At 43.9% G+C, this 24,583-nt stretch overlaps 2 protein-coding genes across 2 annotated transcripts in view; both read right to left on the minus strand.

Annotated features, from left to right (window-relative positions):
- Positions 1-12: 12 nt before the first annotated feature.
- Positions 13-6,143, minus strand: LOC120920245 (Fc receptor-like A). Its single transcript, XM_040332210.1, has 2 exons — positions 5,872-6,143; positions 13-117 (listed from the first exon to the last, which is right to left on the minus strand). The coding sequence occupies exons 1-2, from the start codon at positions 6,086-6,088 to the stop codon at positions 26-28; spliced, it is 309 nt and encodes a 102-aa protein (XP_040188144.1). The 5' UTR covers positions 6,089-6,143; the 3' UTR covers positions 13-25.
- An 18,155-nt stretch (positions 6,144-24,298) lies between these two features.
- Positions 24,299-24,583, minus strand: part of LOC120920242 (Fc receptor-like B) — a 31,031-nt gene continuing 30,746 nt past the window's right edge. Inside the window, exon 4 of the mRNA XM_040332207.1 lies at positions 24,299-24,352. Coding sequence (XP_040188141.1) covers positions 24,324-24,352 — 29 coding nt within the window. The 3' untranslated portion in view covers positions 24,299-24,323. The remainder of the gene's footprint in view (positions 24,353-24,583) is intronic.

Consider the following 24,583-nt stretch of genomic DNA (forward strand, 5'->3'; position numbering starts at 1 on the left):
GATTCCTAGAAGTTCCTCTTCTTCTCTACCACTTGTTATGGAAGTAGGTGAAACATACAGCAGCAGATAATACAAATCCAGAGATCACCAGTCGTATTATATTCTGCATCGTGTAATCTGAGGAGAGAACCAGAGATGGAAGTCATGTGATGTTTAGATAAGATAAAAACTTTATTTGTGAAATTTTGAACTATTACAAATTCTGAATGTATATGAAGGATCTGGATTAGCTTCCTTCTCATTGGACAGAAGCAATGATGTTAATTTTCCAGTAATACTGTATGTTCTAACTTATTCCAATAATAGGGGGACAGGTGACACAGTAAGCTATGAAGCTGAACTGGGAGATAAGTGTGTCACTCGCTCAAGAGGAGCGTAAATCACAAGACTGGCTGACCAATCTTACAAATACATTTGTTGGAAAACCATTAAAAAGATGTATTTCAACTTTATATTTAACTTTATGTTTTTACTATGAAGAGCTTTGGCAATAATTTCTCTGCCCGATCTCTTCACATTATGGACCTCTCTTTTATGACTCATTATTGACTTGGCCATGACATAAAGGGAAATTGAATTGGGAAGAGCTTCAATTAGGGTTCCATGTGGAATTAGTGCCCCAATTAGGGTTAGTCCATGTGGATGGAGTTCTTGTGGGAGTGCTAATTCTACAGCATGCAGGTTTTTTTTAATACCAATTAGTGCCCCAATTAGGGTTTCAATTAGTTTTTTTTAGGGACTCTGACCATTGGTATTTGGCCAGTCCCACTGACCACTAACTCACTTTCAGGTTAATTTATGGTATGCTCTCGGTTAGATGCTCCTTTCTTTCTCTCCCCCTATCTCTTTTCTTTCCTCAAGCTTTTCTCCCCTCCTTTCCGCTCTTCCCCTCCCATCCTACCCCCGCACCCCGGTATGTTACGAAAGTTTGAAGAGGAGTTTATTACGGATGACATGAACCATGACGATTTTCTTACCCTCCTAGGTAGAATTCGTCAGAGGTCAGGAGCTGGAAACTCCTATTCTGGTACAGTAAGTTCCTGTCATGGACATGCAATAATGTCTGTCAGCTTACCTTCTCCTCCATGTGTCCATTAGAGGCCTCACTCCCTGTATGGCCCCACCCCAGGCCATCCCAGGAAGTCTATATTAACTAGTGCACTGCAGGTCTGCTTTGCTGTTCAACTTTGTTTGTTAGCTTGTGTTCCTGTCTGCCGTGTGCTACGTTTACCTTTCTGTGTACCGACTTTGGCTCATCTCTGACTATTCCTGTTTGCCTGTGACCCTGAGCTTTGGCCTGTCCCTTGGTTACCCTCGTCTGCCTGTTGCCCTGACCTCGGCTTACCCATCACTATCCCTTGTGTCCTCAGTGGCTGCTTCCCCTCTCTCCCTATGGAGCATTACCTGGGGGACTCCAGGGACCGCGACCTGGGTTCAGTTGCAGTGAAGGCCATCCTCACCACTAGAGGCTCTGGTGAACACCTGTTGGACCGTAGACTCTGAGCCCTGGGGAATCTTGGGCTCACGTTTCCTGTCCATCTGCAGCAGTCGGCTATTAGGTTCACTACCTTTTGGTGCACCGTCTCCAACGGGGTGCATTTGTCACCTGGCCACAGGTGACCTAAAGTTCCCATATGGGGTGCCGAAGGGCGGGGGGACCCATCACCCGACTGGCTGAGAATTTTCCTATTGCCTAAGTCACGCCATGGTCTTCTTATCTCAGGTGATATAATTTTGATCTTGTTTATATGTACCAGTTGTTTTTCAATCTGTACAGTTACAGTGATTTTCTAAATTTGCTTTATACATGATGTCATTTTCAAATGTATTTCCCTTGTATCTCACAATAAAAAAAATTGAAATATGATATTTGGCAAATATTGACGCATTTATGGCAGTGTTTTTACTATGTAGAGCTTTTGCAATAATTTCTCTGCCTAGTGTCTTCACCTTATGGAGGTAACAAAAATTCATATTTTTTAATTAGAGCCCGAAATTTCACTGGTCTGGGATCAATGGTTAAATAAAATTGTCGGTTATTAAAGAAAGAAGATTCAAGTCCCCAACATTAGGGCCTTATTTGGACACAATGCTGCTGTAAGTCCATCTGATTGATGGAGAAGAAGAAGGCCTTTATTGTCATGACATCCCCTTACCAAACCCTACCCCTTGTATTGTGATTATTTTAGTATGAACTAATTAGGGATGAGCAAATCTGCTGGGTTTAGTTCTCAAACTATTCATAAATCTTGCTTGAAGTTCACAAACTTTGAAAAAAAACACTATTAAAGTCAATGGATGGGAGGCAAATCTTGTTATTCTGGTATTTTTTAGCAAGCTTTTCTGCCATGGGGTCATGTACCAATGGCAAAAATAAGTATAATAATAATATTTAGTTTAAAAAAGTATCTCTGCACAGAATTGTCAGTTCTCTCTAACAGTTTCAAACATAAATAGACAATATGGCTGCCATTGTGAGGACCGAGTAATCAATTTTTTTTAAATAATTGGTTCTTATTGTTCCTTATTTTTGGGGGGTGAGTCTGCAAACTTTTTGACTTGTGATTCACAAACTTTGCAAATCCCACGGCTTTGCCACAAACTCATGGCAATGGTGAACTAGGGCCTCATTCCTGGAGCCAATGCTAGAATGTACTAATGAAGGGAGCATGGGGTCTGCTTTATATTCTCAACGGTTTTTAGCTTTAGATTTCACCAATCAAAAGAGAGAAGACAGAATCTTTGTGTTCCCAGACTTGTGAAGAGTCTTTTGACTTCTCTCAACTTCCGCTCACCCCCCCTCTCTACAACCGTTCTCTGACTGAAGGTAGACACAGATCTCTAGAGAAAGCTAGAAGAGGGAGAGGAAAGGAGAATTTGGGAAGGAAAGAATGATTAAGGTAAAGAGAATAAGGGAAGGGAAGAATGACTAAGGGAAAGAGAATAAGGGAAGGGAAGAATGACTAAGGGAAATCTAAGAAGGGAAGGGAAGAATGACTAAGGGAAAGAGAATAAGGGAAGGGAAGAATGACTAAGGGAAAGAGAATAAGGGAAGGGAAGAATGACTAAGGGAAATCTAAGAAGGGAAGGGAAGAATGACTAAGGGAAAGAGAATAAGGGAAGGGAAGAATGACGAAGGGAAAGAGAATAAGGGAAGGGTATAATGACTAAGGGCCTGGACCCTGGAGCAGGCAGATGCACTTGTTTCCTCTATATGACAACTTGAGTCACGCATGTTTCTTGACACATGGAATATCAATTTAACCCTATAATCAGGGCTTTTTTTCAGGGGGAACTTGGGCAAACTGAGTTCCACCACCTCTGGCTCAGACCCTTTGGTGCCTGCTCACCACAATCACTTGTAAACACAGAAGTCCGGTTTCTGTGTTTACAAGTGACACCTCTGCACTCTGTGTGTAGCCACCTGAACTCTGCACTCTTAGGTAAATTCAGGTAGATTGACCTAAACTTGTGGCTGCGTAGCTTAGCGTGTTTAGGCTACGCCCCCGTAAGTTAGCTAGGCAAGTACTTCATTCTTAAAGTACTTGCCTGCTAAGTTACGGCGGCGTAGCCTAAATCGGGCGGGTGTAAGGGCGCCTAATTCAAATGTGTGTAAGGGGGCATGTTTTATGTCAATGGGGCTTGACCTTACGTTTTTGATGTTTTTTTTAACTGCGCATGCGCCGGGCGCCTACATTTCCCAGTGTGCATTGCGGCTAAGTACGCCGCACGGGCCTATTTTGACGCGGGAACGGCGGCCATACTTAACATTACTATTCCATCTAGGGCTAAGCTCTAACTTTAGGTGGCCTATCTCTAACGTAAACGGCGTAAATGTACTGCGGCGGCCGGGCGTACGTTCGTGAATCGGCGTTGTGGCAAACCTAGCCACTTCTGGAACGCTGGACGTTACATGTCAAAGGGTTGTCTGTATTATATGCTATGTATTCTGCTGGGTCTTATGTGGACATAGTAATTCGTATGCTAGCAGCCGTAAGCCACTAGCATTCAAGTACTTTGTTTTATGTTGCCCAATCGGTGTTCGGCAGTTTTAAACCGAACTGTCACAACACATAACCCCAGACCCCAGCTATCAACTGACTTTTCCCTCGTGCAGCAATGCCTGATGGGAGAATTATCCAAAATGTTAAGTTCCCCATGTGGTCCTCACTGTATTACCCCTGCTAAATCTGTTTGGCTGTTTGGAAACCCCTTGCATGGGGAATTATATAAATATGGAAGCCTGTGAATAAAAAGTCAGTTGACTCCCAGAGCTGTGTTTCGTCCAGTTACTGGGGGGGATTTGGGACATTGCCTTACTTTTCAGCGCTGACTGTGGATTTACCCTGGTTACCAGCGGAGATCGTGGATTTTAATATTGTACTCCGCTACAGGCGTATCTACTGATTTGCATATTCTACGCCGACCGCAATGGAAGCGCCACCTAGCGGCCATCCGAAATATTGCAAACTAACATAGGACGGCGCAAGCCGTCATATCTTAGATATGTTTAAGTGTATCTCTGATTGAGAATACACTTAAACATAAGTCGGCGTAGATTCTGAGTTAGGTCGGCTTATCTACTGATAAGCCGGCCTAACTCTTTGTAAATCTACCTAACTGTATGTAATGCAATTCTGGTATGTAATGCCCCTTTAAGACCCTTCTACTGTTTGTGAAATCTGAATGGGGTCGTGGTTGAGTTCCTGCACCTATTTTCTGAGAAAAAAAGCTCTGCCTAATAATTATGTAAGCATTATGTTGTCATTATATATGTACTGTTGGAGAATGTAATGCGTGTTGCACTTAAACTGTTTAAATTAATATAATGTGCATTTTTTTTCTTAGACACTTTTGATCTTAAACGTCTATAATCCCCTGAAGAAGGGCTTTATACCGAAACAGCTGTTGGGTTTGACTTTAAGTGGTCCCTTGTTCGTTTCTAGCAAGAATTTTTGGGATTTATTGTATTCCATTGTACTTTTTTATGATATTTATGTATTTTGTACTTAATAAAATGTATATATTTTTATACATATTCTACTTCATTTGTGGTCACTCTCAAAGTCCCAATCTTAGGGGGTTATCTTTGCTTTTTCATAGTGAATAAGGGAAGGGGAGAAATACTAATGAAAACCAAATAAGGAAAAGAAGACTAAAGGAAAGTAAATAAGGGAAGGAAATAAAGAAAAGGGAAAGAAAATAAGTTATCACAATGTGTAAATGTTGAGTCTTGGTGCTGCTCATCTTACCCGGCCAGCCTAGGCCCTGGCCCACAAATACCATAATAGTGAGCACAGCCCTGTTTCATCCCTAGGATCTCCCTTCTTCCCTGTGTGCAATATTCGTTTATTTTTTTACTGTTCCTAAGTGAAAAAACTTTCAGGCCTCGTACACACGACCGAGGAACTCGACGGGCGAAACACATCGTTTTGCTCGTCGAGTTCCTTGTTAGGCTGTCGAGGAACTCAACAAGCCAATTTTCTCCATTCCCATCAAGGAAATAGAGAACATGCTCTCTTTTTGGCTCGACGAGATCCTCGACAGTTTCCTCGTCGAAAAATGTACACACGACTGGTTTCCTTGGCAAAAAGGCCTACGAGGCCTAAGAGAATTAGGAGGCTTTTACATCAAAAACATTTTTCACATGCAACAAGAACCCCCCAAAACATCCATTGTATATGCCCGTTTTAAACAAGCTACAATGGACTCTCTTCAGCATTGTCTTGGTGGGCCTATGGATCTTCTAATATCAGCAAGTTCTCAAACTATCTATACAGACTGGATCTCAGGAGGAATGTGTTTTGGATAAGGTGATAATAGAGAGAGAACATGTACAGATCAGAGACTTATTCAGTTCTTCAAGCTCACCATGTTTCTGCGTTATGTGGATATAGATCTCATCACTCATCTTCCTCACAGTGTCAGATGCCGTCCTCACTTCACAAGTATAATTCCCAGAATCCTCCACTCTGTGATTATCGGATACACTGAATTCCTGCACAGTCCGTCCATCTCTGTAGAAGGCAAAGTGCAGCTCTATGCCGCCTCTGAGTGGATCCAGTCTGGTGTCACATCTCACTGTCATCTCATCTCCTTCTATTACCCTGGACGGGGTCACTTTTATTTCTGGAGGAGAGAAGAGCTCTGGAAGAAGAACAGATGACAATGATTGGTCAGTAAAAATCCTCAGCATGGCAATGTCAGTGAGTACAGTGGAACCTTGGATTGCGAGTAACGCGATTAACCACTTAACATCCGCCCGCCGTCAAATGACGGCGGGCGGAATGCTCTATTGTCCCGACAGGACGTCATATGACGTCCTGTCATTTAAAGCCTCTAGGGCGCGCGCACCCGTCGCGTCACTGGGAACACAGTGCGCGTGCCCGGCGGCCGCGATGGCCGCCTGGCACCCGCGATTGCCCAGTAACTGAGCAGGGACGTGGAGCTCTGTCAGGGAGAGAGGAGACTGATCTGTGTCCCTTGTACATAGGGACACAGATCGGTCACCTCCCCCAGTCACCCCCCTACAGTTAGAACACACCCAGGATACACATTTAACCCCTTTCCCCGCCCCCTAGTGGTTAACCCCTTTCCTGCCAGTCACATTTATACAGTAATCAATGCATATTTATAGCACTGTTCACTGTATAAATGCGAATGGACCCAAAAATGTGTCAAAAGTGTCCAATGTGTCCGCTTTAATGTCGCAGTCCCGAAAAAAAACGCAGATCGCCACCATTCCTAGTAAAAAAAAAAAAAAAAAATCATTATGTCCCCTATTTTGTAGGCAATATAACTTTTGCGCAAACCAGCTTATTGCGATTTTTTTTTACCAAAAATATGTAGAAGAATACATATCGGCCTAAACTGAGAAAAATATATATATATTTTTTTTAAAAATGGGATATTTATTATAGCAAAAAGTTAAAAATATTGTGTATTTTTTCAAAATTTACGCTCTTTTTTTGTTTATAGCCCAAAAAATAAAAACCGCACAGGCGATCAAATACCACCAAAAGAAAGCTCTATTTGTGGGGAAAAAAGGACGTCAATTTTGTTTGGGAGCCACGTCGCATGACCTCGCAATTGTCAGTTAAAGCGACGCAGTGCCGGAAGCTAAACTCTCGTCTGGGCAGGAAGAGGGTGTATGTGCCCAGTAGGCAAGTGGTTAACGAGCGTTTCGCAATACGAGCGCTGCATTTTGGAAAATCCTGGTTTGTGGGTGTTGTCTTGCAAAATGAGCAGTATTCAAGCCACAGCGATGTGCAGTACCGAATTTGGTCTGAGGTGCGGGGGCGCTGGAGCCGAGCGGAGCCGATTGGAACCGTTCGGAAATACTCAGCTCTCCAGGACCCCCTACCTCTGGCCACATGTGGTATTGCATGCCAAAGAAGTCAATGCGGAATTAATTATTTTCGTTTCCATTGACTTATATGGGGAAACTCGCTTTGATATGCAAGTACTTTGGATTACGAGCATTCTCCTGGAATGGATTATGCTCGTAATCCAAGGTTCCACTGTAATGTGCAATTAGACATAATCAGCTCAACTTCATATCCTCACCATATATGTGGATATAGATCCCATCACTCATCTTCCTCACAGTGTCAGACGTCGTCCTCACTTCACAGGCATAATTCCCAGAATCCTCCAGCTGAGATGACAGCAATCTGTATGTATCAGATACATTGTATCCCCGCACAGCCCGTCCATCTCTGTAGAATGCAAAGTGCAGCTCTGTGCCGCCTCTGAGAGGATCCAGTCTGGTGTCACATCTCACCATCATCTCATCTCCTTCTATTACCCTGGACGGGGTCACTTTTATTTCTGGAGGAGAGAAGAGCTCTGGAAGAAGAACAGATGACAACAATTGGTCAGTAGAAATCCTCAGCATGCCAATGTCAATGAGTACAATGGAACCTTGGATTGCGGGGTTAGGGCTAGGGTTACAGATATGGTTAGGGTTAGGGTTACAGATAGGGTTAGGGTTACAGACAGGGTTAGGGTTAGGGTTACAGACTGTAACCCTAACCCTGTCTGTAACCCTAACCCTATCTGTAACCCTAACCCTATCTGTTACCATAACCCTGTCTGTAACCCTAACCCTATCTGTTACCCTAACCCTATCTGTAACCCTAACCCTATCTGTTACCCTAACCCTAACCCTTACCCTTTCTGTAACCCTAACCCTATCTGTAACCCTAACCCTATCTGTAACCCTAACCCTATCTGTTACCCTAGCCCTAACCCTGTCTGTAACCCTAACTCTATCTGTAACCCTAACCCTATCCGTAACCCTAACCCTAACCCTATCTGTAACCCTAACCCTAACCCTGTCTGTAACCCTAACCCTAACCCTTACACTACCTGATCGATACAACATCATACCTGATGTTTTAAGCACGTTATTCCAAACAATTTATGAATGTTAGGTGATTTATGCTCTTTATGGATTAAAAACACACTCTGCGACAACTACGTTATTTTCCGTGGGAGTTTTGCCATGGATCCCCCTCCAGCATGCCACAGTCCAGATGTAAGTCCCCTTGAAACAACTTTTCCATCACTATTGTGGCCAGAAAGAGTCCCTGTGGGTTTTAAAATTCGCCTGCCTATTGAAGTCTATGGCGGTTCGCCCAGTTCGCCCGTTCGCAAACATTTGCGGAAGTTCGCGTTCACCCTTCGCGAACCGAAAATTTTAGGTTCGCGACATCACTACCTACTATTTAATCAATATAATGTGCCAAACAAATCAAATAAAAATATGTAAATTTGATTTTGTTTGGCACATTATATTGATTAAATAGTAGGCATTGGGAACACTAAGGATTTCCCACAAGAAGCAGGGCACACTTGCCCACATATATACACTGCTCAAAAAAATTAAAGGAACACTTTTTGAATCAAAACTCCTGGGATATTAATCTGGTCAGTTAAGTAGCAGAGGGGGAGGGGTGTATACAGAGGGGGAGGGGTATATACAGAGGGGGTTGTTAATACGTTTCAGCTGCTTTTCTCTTTTCGAAATAAACAACAAGTCCACTAGATGTGCAACAATGAGACGACCTCCAAAATGGGAATGTTTTTTTAGGTGGAGGTGTCTGACATTTTTTTTCCCTACTCATCTATTCTGACTGTTTTTTTCTAGTTTTGCATTTGGCTAGGGTCAGTGTCACTACTGGTAGCACGAGGCCATACCTGGACCCTATAAAGGTTGCACAGGCAGTCCAACTTCTCCAGGATGGCACATCAATACGTATCATTGTCAGAAGGTTTGCCGTGTCTCAAGAGCATGGAGGAGATTCCAGGAGACAGGCAGGTACTCTAGGAAAGCTGGACAGAGCCGCAGAAGGTTCTTAACCCATTAGCAGGACTGGTATCTGCTCCTTTGTGGAGGAGGAACAGGATGAGCACTGCCAGAGCCCTACAAAATGACCTCCAGCAGGCCACTGGTCTGAATGTCTCTGACCAAACAATCAGAAACAGACTTTATGGGGGTGGTCTGAGGGCCCGAGGTCCTCTAGTGTCTCTAGTGTGCTCTGTGCTCACTGACGGACACTGTGGAGCTTGATTGGCATTTTCCATTGAACACCAGAATTGGCAGGTTTGCCACTGGTGCCCCATGCTTGTCACAGATGAGAGCAGGTTCACCAGGAGCATATGTGACAGACGTGAAAGGGTCTGGAGAAGCCGCAGAGAACATTATGTTGCATGTAACATCGTTCAGCATGACCCGTTTGGTGGTGGGTCAGTGATGGTCTGGGGAGGCATATCCATGGAGAGAAGCACAGACCTCTACAGGCTACACAATGGCACCCTAACTGCCATTAGGTATCGGGATGAAATCCTTGGACCCATTGTCAGACCCTACGCTGGTGCAGTGGGTCCTGGGTTCCTCCTGGTGCACGACAATGCCCGGCCTCATATGGCGAGAGCATGCAGCCAGTTCCTGGAGGATGAAGAAATTGGTACCATTGAATGGCCCCCACGCTCACCTGACCTAAATCCAAAAGAACACCTCTGGGACATTATGTTTCGGTCCATCCGGTGCTGTCAGGTTGCCCCTCAGTCTGTTCAGGAGCTCAGTGATGCTCTGGTCCAGATCTGGGAGGAAATACCCCAGGACACCATCCGTTGTCTCATTAGGAGCATGCCCTGATGTTGTCCGGCATGCATACAAGCACGTGGGGGCCACAAACTACTGAGGACCATTCTGAGTTGTTGCAATGAAATTTCAGCAAAATGGACGAGCTTGCTGCATAATTTTTTCACTTTGATTTTTGGGATGTCTTTGACTTCAGCCCTCTGTAGGGGGATAATTTTCATTTCCATCAAATGATGTGCCATCCTTTCATTCCCAACACATCACCCAGTCCATATCAGTATAGATCCAAACACATTACCCAGTCCATATCAGTATAGATCCCAATACATTACCCAGTCCATATCAGTATAGATCCCAACACATTACCCAGTCAATATTAGTATAGATACCAACACATTACCCAGTCAATATCAGTATAGATACCAACACATTACCCAGTCCATATCAGTATAGATCCCAACACATTACCCAGTCCATATCAGTATAGATACCAACACATTACCCAGTCCATACCCGTATAGATCCCAACACATTACCCAGTCCATACCAGTATAGATCCTAACACATTACCCAGTCCATATCAGTATAGATCCCAACACATTACCCAGTCCATACCAGTATAGATCCCAACACATTACCCAGTCCATGTCAGTATAGATCCCAACACATTACCCAGTCCATACCAGTATAGATCCCAACACATTACCCAGTCCATATCAGTATAGATCCCAACACATTACCCAGTCCATATCAGTATAGATCCCAACACATTACCCAGTCCATACCAGTATAGATCCCAACACATTACCCAGTCCATATCAGTATAGATCCCAACACATTACCCAGTCCATATCAGTATAGATCCCAACACATTACCCAGTCCATATCAGTATAGATCCCAACACATTACCCAGTCCATACCAGTATAGATCCTAACACATTACCCAGTCCATACCAGTATAGATCCCAACACATTACCCAGTCCATATCAGTATAGATCCTAACACATTACCCAGTCCATACCAGTATAGATCCTAACACATTACCCAGTCCATCCCAGTATAGATCCCACCACATTACCCAGTCCATATCAGTATAGATCCTAACACATTACCCAGTCCATACCAGTATAGAAATCCAGCATGAGATTTTTGCCCGTTAAAATCTGATATGTTTTCAAAGTGTTCCTTTAATTTTTTTGAGCAGTGTATATATGTATTTGGCACGATAAAATATCATTTAATTGGGCATAGTAGTCAGCGCAATCCACAATTGGTTATATTACATTTATTCCACTCTAGGGTGGCATACATCTGATTGCAGCATACTGAATCAATAGAGATCAATTAGCTTTCTTTGCGCCAGTAGCATTTTCTTTTATATACCATGTTTTGTAAATGAAATGATGCAAATCTTCAAACAATCCATATTAATTCCAGGTTGTGAGACAACAAAACACGAAAAATGCCAAGGCACTGTAAATACCTTGGGTACAAGAACTGTAACAGGCCAAGCAGACACACCACATCAATCACCCCCACAATACCAGCAACATATTATACATACAGTGCATCATTAATACAATTGTCACCCACCTATATGCCCACCATATATCTGGATATACAGTATGTGCACACGATATTGTGTCAATCTCGCTCCCTTTCTCGGCGAGATTGACCACCTACGAGCCCCATCGCGGGAGCCAGCGCCGAGCTGGCTTGCCACGATGGAGACAGAGCCGTCATAGAAGCGACGGGAGATCCGACTTGGATTCCCGCCAATTCTACACGTGTGCGGCGTTTGTTATGAATCCTGAGGGGGAAGTCCCCGCCGGATTTTAAATAAAAATCTGGCATGGGTTCCCCCCTCAGGAGCATACCGGGCCCTTAGGTCTGTTATGGGTTGTAAGGAGAGCCCCCCTACGCCGAAAAAAATGGCGTAGGAGTTCCCCCCTACAATCCATACCAGACCAGTATCCAAAGCACGCTACCCGGCCGGCCAGGAAGGGAGTGGGGACGAGCGAGCGCCCCCCCCCTCCTGAGCCGTACCAGGCTGCATGCCCTCAACATGGGGGGGTTGGGTGCTCTGGGGCAGGGGGGCGCACTGCGGCCCCCCCCCACCTCAGAGCACCCTGTCCCCATGTTGATGAGGACAGGGCCCCTTCCCGACAACCCTGGCCGTTGGTTGTCGGGGTATGCGGGCGGGAGGCTTATCGGAATCTGGGAGCCCCCTTTAATAAGGGGGCCCCCAGATACCGGCCCCCCACCCTAAGTGAATGGATATGGGGTACATCGTACCCCTAACCATTCACCTGTAGGAAAAATGTCAAAGTTAATAAACACACCACACAAGGGTTTTTAAAATAATTTATTTTTCTGCTCCGGAGGCTCCCCCTGTCTTCTTTATTAGCTCTTTTACCAGGGGGAGCTTCTTCTTTGACGTCTTCGGGGGGGTGGGGGCCGCCGTCTGGTTCTCTTCCACCGCCGGGGGGGGTCGCTTTTAAAAAAGCCCCCACCCCCCGGTGGGTTTCCTCCGGCGTCTTCGGCGGGGGGCTTCTTCTTCCGCTATCCCGACGGGTCTTCTCCGCTATCCAGGGGGTCTTCTCAACTCTCCGGGGGTCTCCTTCTATGTTCGCCGCTCTCCGCTGTTGACATGGGTAGGTATCACATGGATAGGTACAGAGCATGATGGGACTGTGAGGCCTATATAGGTCCGATGCAAGCCACGCACACGTCATTGCAGCGAGGAAAGGCGACGTGTCAACATCGGGAGAAGAAGAGAAGTGAAGAACATGACGTCACAGCACGGAAGAAGAACTCACAGCACGGAAGGAGAAGAAGACGTACAGCACGGAAGAAGAAGGCACCGGACAGCGAGAGGAAGAACCGGGGTGCGCCGAGTCAACAGCGGAGAGCGGCGAACATAGAAGGAGACCCCCGGAGAGTTGAGAAGACCCCCCGGATAGCGGAGAAGACCCGTCGGGATAGCGGAAGAAGAGGCCCCCCCGCCGAAGACGCCGGAGGAAACCCGCCGGGGGGTGGGGGCTTTTTTAAAAGCGACCCCCCCCCCCGGCGGTGGAAGAGAACCAGACGGCGGCCCCCACCCACCCGAAGACGTCAAAGAAGAAGCTCCCCCTGGTAAAAGAGCTAATAAAGAAGACAGGGGGAGCCTCCGGAGCAGAAAAATAAATTATTTTAAAAACCCTTGTGTGGTGTGTTTATTAACTTTGACATTTTTCCTACAGGTGAATGGTTAGGGGTACGATGTACCCCATATCAATTCACTTAGGGTGGGGGGCCGGTATCTGGGGGCCCCCTTATTAAAGGGGGCTCCCAGATTCCGATAAGCCTCCTGCCCGCATACCCCGACAACCAACGGCCAGGGTTGTCGGGAAGGGGCCCTGTCCTCATCAACATGGGGACAGGGTGCTCTGAGGTGGGGGGGCCGCAGTGCCCCCCCCTGCCCCAGAGCACCCAACCCCCCCATGTTGAGGGCATGCAGCCTGGTACGGCTCAGGAGGGGGGGGGCGCTCGCTCGTCCCCACTCCCTTCCTGGCCGGCCGCGTAGCGTGCTTTGGATACGGGTCTGGTATGGATTGTAGAGGGGACCTCCTACGCCGTTTTTTTCGGCGTAGGGGGGCTCTCCTTACAACCCATAACAGACCTAAGGGCCCGGTATGCTCCTGAGGGGGGAACCCATGCCGGATTTTTATTTAAAATCCGGCGGGGACTTCCCCCTCAGGATTCATAACAAACGCCGCACATGTGTAGAATTGGCGGGAATCCAAGTCGGATCTCCCGTCGCTTCTATGACGCGCTTGCTGGGATGTGCTGTCACTATTCCAGTGAGTGCGAGATGTCGGCGAGATCTCGGCACCATGTCGCAGAGAATCAGCGCGATGCTGTCGTGCTAAAAACACAATATCACAAACACCTACTGTAGATCCCAAAACAGTATAAATGTCTAAAAGTAATATAAAATTAATCATAACTAATATTGACTTCATTTCATATCCTCACCTTGTATCTGGATATAGATCCCATCACTCATCTTCCTCACAGTGTCAGACGTCGTCCTCACTTCACAGGTATAATTCCCAGAATCCTCCAGCTGAGATGACCGCACTCTGTATGTATCAGATACATCGAAGTCCTGAACAGTCCCTCCGTCTCTGTAGAAGGCAAAGTGCAGCTCTGTGCCGCCACTGAGAGGATCCAGTCTGGTGTCACATGTCACCGTCATCTCATCTCCTTCTATTACCCTGGACAGGGTCACTTTTATTTCTGGAGGAGAGAAGAGCTCTGGAAGAGGAAAGGATGACAATGATTGGTCAGTATGAATCCTAATCCCTCAACATGTGACTGTAAGGGAATAAAGAAATAGAAAGTGTATATAAAAATAATATATGATTGGACCAAAGGTATTCATTCAGGTTTACATCCTCACCATGTATCTGGATATAGATCCCATCACTCATCTTCTTCATAGAGCCAGATCTCCTCCCCATCATTTCACAAGTATATTTCCCAGAATCCTCCAGCTGAGCTGATCGCACTCTGTATGTATCAGATATGAATCCCCGCACAGGCCGTCCTTCTCTGTATGGACGGGGGGGAGATACCTGATATCTGTATGTATCAGATATGAATCCCCGCCGTCCATCTCTATATGTATCAGATATGTATCCCCGCACAGGCCGTCCATCTCTGTATGTATCAAATATAAATCCCTGCACAGGCCGTCTATTTCTGTAGATAGCAAAGTGCAGCTCTGTGCCGCCTCTACGTGGCTCCAGTCTGGTGTCACATCTCACCGTCATCTCATCTCCTTCTATTACCCTGGACGGGGTCACTTTTATTTGTACAGGAGAGAGGAGCTCTGGAAGAGGAAATTGTTATAAATCACAAATGAGGGGAATATATTAATTATAATCAAAATGTTGATAATCACACAATGCTGTGCAGTGGATGTAGAACAATGTATATTAGTGTCTGACTAAGTAGAGCCACTACAGTAATACACAATAATAGGGAACCCCCGTATTCCCTCCATTTGGGTGACAGTTAGGGATGAGCCGAACATACCCGGGTTCGGTTCGCACCAGAACGTTCGAACAGACCGCGGGTTCGCGCGAACATTTAGAACCCCATTGAAGTCTATGGGACTCGAACGTTCGAATTAAAAAAAAACGCTAATTTTAAAGACCAATATTCAATTTAATGTTGGAAAACGTCTTTCAGAACCCGAGTCTTGCCCCAGGGAACATGTATCAATGGAAAAAAAAGTTTTAAAAACGTCCGTTTTTTCCGGAGCAGCCATTTTAATAAAGCTTAAAGTGAAAAAAATGAAAAATTCCTTTAAATATCACACCTGCTGTGTGTCTATAGTAGTGTCACGTGTTTATAAATGTCCCTACACAACATGAAATTATTATAAGAAAAAAGTAATTTAATACTGCTTGCGCACGTGCTATGTGGCAACAATATCTTGATTATTTTAGGGGTGGTGGGGGGCCATTATTTTTTTGTGAAAGCAAAATTGTAGAAAAAAGGGCACCCCTCAAACATACTGTAATTGGAGAGCAACACAGAGCCACGTGCAAAGTATTGCATCAAAAATTGTTATTATACGCCCCTGTTAAACAGGGGAAGAAAAATTAGGCCTTAGGCACTGGTGGCGGAGCCCAGAAAAACAAACGCAGTGACACCAACTGCGCTCAGGTGGTATATAACAGCACACACGCAGTGACAACAACTGCGTTCAGGTGGTATGTAACAGCACACACGCAGTGACAACAACTGCGTTCAGGTAGTATGTAACAGCACACACGCAGTGACACCAACTGCGTTTAGGTGGTATTAAACAGCACACTCGCATGAAAGAGCGACTGCGTTCAGGTGCTATGTAACAGCACACACGCAGTGACACCAACTGCGTTTAGGTGGTATAAAACTGCACACGCGCAGTAAGAGCGACTGCGTTCAGGTGCTATGTAACAGCACACACGCAGTGACACCAACTGCATTTAGGTGGTATTAAACTGCACACACGCAGTGACACCAACTGCGTTTAGGTGCTATGTAACAGCACACACGCAGTGACACCAACTGCGTTTAGGTGGTATTAAAATGCACACGCGCAGTAGGAGCGACTGCGTTCAGGTGCTATGTAACAGCACACACGCAGTGACACCAACTGCGTTTAGGTGGTATTAAACAGCACACGCGCAGTAGGAGCGACTGCGTTCAGGTGCTATGTAACAGCACACACGCAGTGACACCAACTGCGTTTAGGTGCTATTAAACAGCACACGCGCAGTAAGAGCGACTGCGTTCAGGTGCTATGTAACAGCACACGCGCAGTGACACCAACTGCGTTTAGGTGGTATTAAACAGCACACGCGCAGTAAGTGCGACTGCGTTTCTGTGCAATTCAATAGCCCACTTGCATTAACAGCGACTGCGTTTCTGTGCAAATAAATAGCACACGTGCAGTAACAGGTAATGCGTGTATGTGCAATTAACTAGCACACGTTGAATAACACTGAGTACTATGTTTAAGCTAAACCCTAATGCAGGCAATACAACACGTTAGAGCACTGCATCAAGCACAATCTCCTGCCTGACAGATACTAATAGCAGATCTAGCTGAGCTATACAGTTTATAAATATATTGACAACTCCTAGGGATGTGAAAATATTCTCTACAAACTGTAGATTTAACTATACTGACTAGCCTTCCTGCTCTATCTATCTATCTATCTATCTATCTATCTATCTATCTATCTATCTATCTAGTAGAAAAGACACTGTGTCTCTATCTATCTCTCTCTCTCTCTAACTGTCTGACTGCTCCTCTCTGTAACAAAGCCGGAACACACTACACGAGGCCGCCTTGCAGGCTGCCTTTTATAGTGTGGGGCGTGTACTAAACCCCCCTGAGCCATAATTGGCCAAAGCCAGCCTGGCTTTGGCCAATTATGGCTCTTCGTTTTTTGCGCGCTGTGATTGGCCAAGCATGCGGGACATACAGCATGCTTGGCCAATCATCAGCGCTCAACGCCGCAGTGAATTATGGGACGTTTTGCGTCATTCAAATTTGGCGCGAACGACCCGTTTTGTTTGGGTTTTGACGAACGATCGAACGACCGATGTTCGAGTCGAACATACGTTCATATCGAACGCGAAGCTCATCCCTAGTGACAGTAGTTAATTTAGAAGTTCCCTGAAGGGTCAAGTGCAACCATCAAAAACCATCTCACATTCACTTCAATACATTCAAAAAATATATTCCTAGAAATTTACTCAGATTGGAACTTTGAAAGTTTCAAATCAATTTAGGTTAGACACAAATTCAAATCTCAGTTCTACGGGTCTTTTCTGCAAACATTTGTGTGATACATTTAAGTAAATTTAATGACAGTTTATTCTCGGCGGTGTGTAAATGTAACTTACCTGCACTTTTACTACTGTCTTCTACCACTGCATAATGCAAAGCTATTAACAAAATTACAATCAATGATCCAAACCTCTTCTTTCTCAGACAACTTTTAGACCAAAATTGTAAAAAGAAAAAAAAAGAAAAAAATTTTTTTGTAGTATTTATGTGTTTATGATATATTATTCAATGTCAGCTCTGTACTCACCAGATCCTCCCACGTTCAAAGCTGAAAAGCCAAAATGCACTTTTTAGAAATTGCTATGTACAATACAGTAAAACAAATCTAATGCATTCCAATCATTTTTCTTCCTTTGATTTTGAGTTAGAAATTATACATTTTCTTTATAGCAAAAATGTTAGACTCTCAATTTTCTCATATCACCATAAGAAGATCGGAACTGACGCTCTCCCTTATGTGACAAGCTGTGGTTTGGAGGGTTAAGCAACCAGATATAACATTACCACTCCTCCAACGTGTAGCCATCAATTGTCCTGATATTCACCCCCCCTTACACAACAATTGGACAAGTTCATTTACCCATCAGATCGTTTTATACATCCATCATAACCACCTTACCAAGACAATTCTTTTATGCCTTATGTCGCCTCAAGCCCCCCCCCCCCCCCCCAACACCACCACTTTTAACAACTTATTTCAATCAGCAACCAGACCGTTCCCATTCCTCCTTCTGCAGTTCAAGTTAACCAGCCATCAGACCTGTACTATGTATCCACCAGATCCCCTTTACCAGACTAGACATCTTAATTTAACTCCCTCATGAAGTGATCAGACCCTCTACCCACCCCAAATTGTATAGTCGGTGGAGATTCTGAGATCTAATTGGATACAGGATATAACTTAGGACAATATCCTAATCACATGAGACGAGAGGCACTCAGCAGTAGAACCAGGACATGTACCCCGGTACCCAACCCTAGCATTGCCCCAACCTTTGACTGCATTTTTCTCCTTAGAGATGACATCCAGCTATCTTCATCATTGACTCTTACAATTAAAACAAAGCTCTTCTGAAAATCACATTTCTGGTTGTGACTTATCTAGAATAATGTGAACCTTCCAGCCTGAGTGACAAGACCATGAACACAGCTTACAATCAATGATAATAACAGCGCAAGTCAAGAAATGTTCTGCTTAGATGTCTTCTGTAGCTCCTTTCTATAATGTGTAATCCACCATCACTGAGAATGGATACTAATTAACAACAACTGTAACATGATGTACAGGATTTCTCATGGAAAGAAACAGTTCATACAGTGCCCATTGGATGGAAGAAGAAGAAGAAGAAGAAAAAAAAGAAGGGTCGTCATACTTTATCCACAACAGATGCAAATATAATAAGTGTCCTTTACATCGAGCCACTAACAGGTTCATAATAATGAGTTGTTTTACGTTTCACACAATCTCAAAGGAAAGACACTGATACTTTGATACTCAGAATAAAATATTAGAATACTAAGTATAAAAAAAAAAAAAAAATACATTCTACTTACATAGACACAGAATGGCAAGGAAGACAGACATGGTATCCGGGACTTGGAAGTTGTGACGGTCTTTCTGAGAAGCAGAAGTTATGAGCGTCTTCTCACTTCCTGAATGTTATTTATGGACATTTCACCAGACTTAACACCAATGTTGTCTGAAAATAGAAATAGGAATAATCTGTGATAGCCAATCAGATCTCAGATCTGCCTTATCTGATATGATGTACTAGATAAAACTCATATGACATTTTAGGGTGGGTACTGCTGGTCTTGTACCCAGGTTTACTGGTCTAGTAGGATTACATGATAGTAAGGACCTTGTTTGGAGTCCAGTGTTGTCATTATGGGAAGGTATGACTTCCATTGCTATCTCACTGAATAGTAAACTCACATGACAGCATCAGGCACTTCTCTGGGGTAGATGTACCAATAAGGCCCCGTACACATGAATGAGTTTCTCGGCAGAATTCAGCCAGAAACTCGATCGGAGCCGTATTCTGCGGAGAAACCCGGTCGTGTGTACACTTTTGGCCGAGGAAACCGTTGAGGAACTCGTCGAGCCAAATAGAGAACATGTTCTCTATTTCCTCGTTAGTCAATGGGGAAACTTGGCTCGGCGAGATCCTCGGCAGCTTCACAAGGAACTCGACGAGCAAAACGATGTGTTTTGCCCGTCGAGTTTCTCTGATGTGTGTACGGGGCCTCAGAATTGTAAATTTAGGATACAACCTATAGGCAATCGTTTGGGGTAGATGTGCTGATAAGAATTGTAAACTTAGGGCTAGATTCAGGTAGGGGCGGCACATTTGTACGGCGGCGTAGCGTATCGTATTTACGCTACGCCGCCGTAAATCAGAGAGGCAAGTGCTGTATTCACAAAGCACTTCCTCCTAAGTTACGGCGGCGTAGCGTAAATGGGGCCGGCGTAAGCGCACCTAATTCAAATGAGTATGATGGGGCCTTTTTTTTTTTTGTAAATGGGTGGTGACCCGACGTGATTGACGTTTTTTACGAACCCGCCGTCCGTGTACATATCCCAGTGTGCATTGCTCCAAAGTACGCCGCAAGGACGTATTGGTTTTGACGTGAACGTAAATTACGTCCAGCCCTATTCTCAAACAACTTACACAAACGACGTAAAAAATTCAAAATTCGATGTGGGAACGACGTCCATACTTAACATTGCGTACGCCTCATAGAAGCAGGAGCAACGTTACGCTGGAAAAGCCTTGCACAAACGACGTAAAAAATTCCGCCGGGCGCTCGTAAGTTTGTGAATCGGCGTATCTAGGTAATTTGCATATTCTACGCCGAAAATGACGGAAGCGCCACCTAGCGGCCAGCGTAAGTATGCACCCTAAGATACGACGGTGTAAGAGACTTACGCCAGTCGGATCTTAGGCTAATTTCGGCATATTTTGCTTTCTGAATACAGAAAGAAGATACGCCGGCGCAGATTTGAATTTATGCGGCATATCTATAGATACGCCGGCGTAAATCAATGCTGAATCTAGCCCTTAAATTACTGGGGTAGATGTACGGATAATAATAGAAACAGAAATATATAATTAACTTCCACTGCTACTAAGTGAGGTGTATGAAGTACTAATCTACCCGTCACTGCCAGAACCTCCATCACCAGCCACCGTCACCACTTCCTCTGCCAGCTGGCTGATTCTTCTTTTTACACTCGTCTTGCACAGGTAAAATGATTTTGCTGTTCACTCTTTGACTTGTTAACCCAAGTCATGGATTTAACTCACTGGATACACCATGACTTACTATACATCACTTTACTGTCCTTCTCCCCACCTCAAGAAAACAACACGAGGCAACTTCTTCTTTGAACAAGAACTCAGTTTATTGAAATTGATTTGCAGAATACAGTTGAGTTGGCACATTATTACAGAAGAATTCCTTTACATAAGGGATTTCACTTTACACTACATTTGTCTCTACATTGATTTGGCTGTTCTGTTTCCCTAGTGGTGCTGCCCATATCTTAAAATCAGGAAAGTTGTAATATATAAAATCCATTCACTTGGTTGCCCAAAAACAGGTCCCAAGTGTGATGCTCCCGGTAGAACAGTTTACATCAGGGGGTCTCAAACTGGCGACCCTCTAGTTGTTGCCGAACTACAAGTCCCATCATCCCTCTGCCTGTGGGAGTTATGCTTGTGACTGTAAGGCCCCGTACACACGACCGAGTTTCTCGGCAGAATTCAGCCAGAAACTCGGTCGCAGCTGAATTCTGCCGAGAAACCCGGCGTGTGTACACTTTCGGCCGAGGAAGCTGACGAGTTGCTCGTCGAGCCAAATAGAGAACATGTTCTCTATTTCCTCGTTGTTCAATGAGGAAAGTTGGCTTGCTGAGATCCTCGGCGGCTTCACACAGAACGAGTTTTGCCCGTCGAGTTCCTCGGACGTGTGTACGAGGCCTCAGTCTTGCAATGCTTCATGGGATTTGTAGTTCTGCAACAGCTGGAGGGCCACCAGTTTGAGACCCCTGGTTTACATAATACACAGATCCTGACTGTATGATTCTGGTCTTCCACACCGGACTGCACCACAAGGTCGGCTCCTCCTGTATATATATATACCCTCTGAAGAAGGGAGGTGCCACACACATACAGGGGAAGACATGTCATACAATTACATTAACCCCTACATGCACCAGCCAGAAACTAAAAAAAAATAACACAGTAACAGGCATAAACACAAGCCTACAAGATTTTTACAAAAAGAAGATTGGAGAAACATATGAAAATTACCCTACAATGTTATCTGATGGCTAAAAATAAGAATATAAAATGTTAATATATAATAATTCTACTTTACCTGACCCTTATTTAAAAAATAAAAAAGACAATGGGGGTCGATTTACTAAAACTAGAAACTTCAAAATCTGGAGCAGCTTCCAGTTTTTGGACAAAGTTTCATTGAACAATCTGAAGTTAGAAGCTGATTGGCTCCCATGAACAGCTGCACCACATTTTGCACTCTCCAGTTTTAATAAATCAACCCCCAATATATACAAAACCCCCTTCATATCTTCTTTAGTTTTCAGAACTTAGAATAAACAACGTGATCAGTAAAGTGTGACATTTGTGTTTTGGGTCTTTTCTCAGTTTTTATTTTAAGAAAACCACTTTATTTCCTTCCTGTTATTCTCTCCTCCATGTGTGATCTCAGTGACCACTTCTACTTCTTTGTCCACTGCTTACTGTATTACTCATTAGTTTAATCACTCATATTTTTTTTTTATTATTTAGATGAAGTTTTTTTGTGAATATAAGTTTATTTTTTAAAAAAGACGTTCCTTTGAATTCACCCAACACTTTTTCCATGATCACTTAGATGTTTCATTGAGGTCCTCAGATTCCCAAAAGTTCTTCCTCTTCTTCTCTACCACTTGTTGTGGAAGTAGGGGAAACATACGGCAGCAGATAATACAAATCCAGAGATCACCAGTCGTATTATATTCTGCACTGTGTAATCTGAAGAGAGAAAAAGAGAAGAGATTACCGTAGATTTTTAGATAAGAGAAAAAACGTTATTTGTGAAATTTTGAACTATTACAAATTCTGAGTGTGTATGAAGGATCTGGATTAGCTTCCTTCTCATTGGACAGAAGCAATGATGTTTATTTTACTGTATGTTCTAACTTATTCCAATAATAGGAGGACAGGTGACACGGGAAGCAATGAAGCTGAACTGGGAGATAAGTGTGTCACTCGCTCAAGAGGAGCGTAAATCACAAGACTGGCTGACCAAACTTACAAATTTATTTGTTGGCAAATAAATGTATTTCAACTTTATATTTAACTGTTAACTTTATGTTTTTACTATGAAGAGCTTTATCAATAATTTCTCTGCCCAGTGTCTTCACATTATGGACCTCTCTTTTATGACTCATTATTGGCTTGGCCATGAGATAAAGGGAAATTGAATTGGAAGAGCATCAATTAGGGTTCCATGTGGAATTAGTGCCCCAATTAGGGTTAGTCCATGTGGATGGAGTTCTTGTGGGAGTGCTAATTCTACAGCATGCAACAAACTCGTGGCAATGGTGAACTCGGGCCTCATTCCTGGAGACAATGCTAGAATGTACTAATGAAGGGAGCATGGGGTCTGCTTTATATTCTCAACTGTGATTATCAGCTGTAAGTTCCACCAATCAAAAGAGAGAAGAGAGAATCTTTGTGTTCCCGGACTTGCGAAGTCTTTTGACTTCTCTCAACTTCCCCTCACCCCCCCTCTCTACAACAGTTCTCTGACTGAAGGTAGACACCGATCTCTAGAGATAACTAGACGAGGGAGAGGAAAAGGAGAATAAGGGAAGGGAAGAATGACTAAGGGAAAGAGAAGAAGGGAAGGGAATAAAGACTAAGGGAAAGAGAATAAGGGAAGGGAAGAATGACTAAGGGAAAGAGAATAAGGGAAGGGAAGAATGACTAAGGGAAAGAGAAGAAGGGAAGGGAATACAGACTAAGGAAAAGAGAATAAGGGAAGGGAAGAATGACTAAGGGAAAGAGAATAAGGGAAGGGAAGAATGACTAAGGGAAAGAGAAGAAGGGAAGGGAATAAAGACTAAGGAAAAGAGAAGAAGGGAAGGGAATAAAGACTAAGGAAAAGAGAATAAGGAAAGGGAAGAATGACTAAGGGAAAGAGAATAAGGGAAGGGAAGAATGACTAAGGGAAAGAGAAGAAGGGAAGGGAATAAAGACTAAGGGAAAGAGAATAAGGGACGGGAAGAATGACTAAGGGAAAGAGAATAAGGGAAGGGAAGAATGACTAAGGGAAAGAGAAGGGAAGGGAATAAAGACTAAGGAAAAGAGAATAAGGGAAGGGAAGAATGACTAAGGGAAAGAGAATAAGGGAAGGGAAGAATGACTAAGGGAAAGAGAATAAGGGAAGGGAAGAATGACTAAGGGAAAGAGAAGAAGGGAAGGGAATAAAGACTAAGGAAAAGAGAATAAGGAAGGGAATAATGACTAAGGGAAGGGAATAAAGACTAAGGGAAATGCAATAATGGAAGGGAATAATGACAAAGGGAAAAATAATTAAAGAAAACTGACTAAGGGAAAGAGAATATTGGAAAGGAAAAAAGGTTAAGGGAATACTAATGAGAATTGAATAAGGGATGGAATACTAAGCAAAAGTAAATAAGGGAAAGGGAATAAAAAAAGGAAAGATAATAATGTATTACAACGTGTAAATGTTGAGTCTTGGTGCTGCTCATCTTACCCTGTATCTGCATTATCTGAACTCATCACTCATCTTCCTCACATTCTGAGAGCTCTTGAAAGGGACATTATGACAATGATTGGTCAGTAAGATGTCAATGAATGGATGAAAAAGTAAAAAGAGTATAACTGTATAAAGGTGTGAATGGACATAACTAATGATGAGGTAATTTCATATGTTTGTTGGTGGAGGTGGGGAATGATATGCAGTGCCGGGACAAGGCCATCCAGTGCCCAAGGAAAAGATGCCAAACTGCGCCCCCCTTCCCTTAGGGTTAGGGTCTGG

This window comes from Rana temporaria, chromosome 13 (genome assembly GCF_905171775.1).
Source record: "Rana temporaria chromosome 13, aRanTem1.1, whole genome shotgun sequence".
Taxonomy (NCBI): domain Eukaryota; kingdom Metazoa; phylum Chordata; class Amphibia; order Anura; family Ranidae; genus Rana; species Rana temporaria.

Excerpts from the sequence above, each read along its gene's own strand:
- LOC120920245 (XM_040332210.1), bottom strand. The coding sequence starts at position 6,088 with ATGACAGTGAGATGTGACACCAGACTGGATCCACTCAGAGGCGGCATA. Across the intron at positions 118-5,871 it reads CCACATAACGCAGAAACATG|ATTACACGATGCAGAATATA; the intron begins GTGAGCTTGAAG and ends TTCTCTCCTCAG.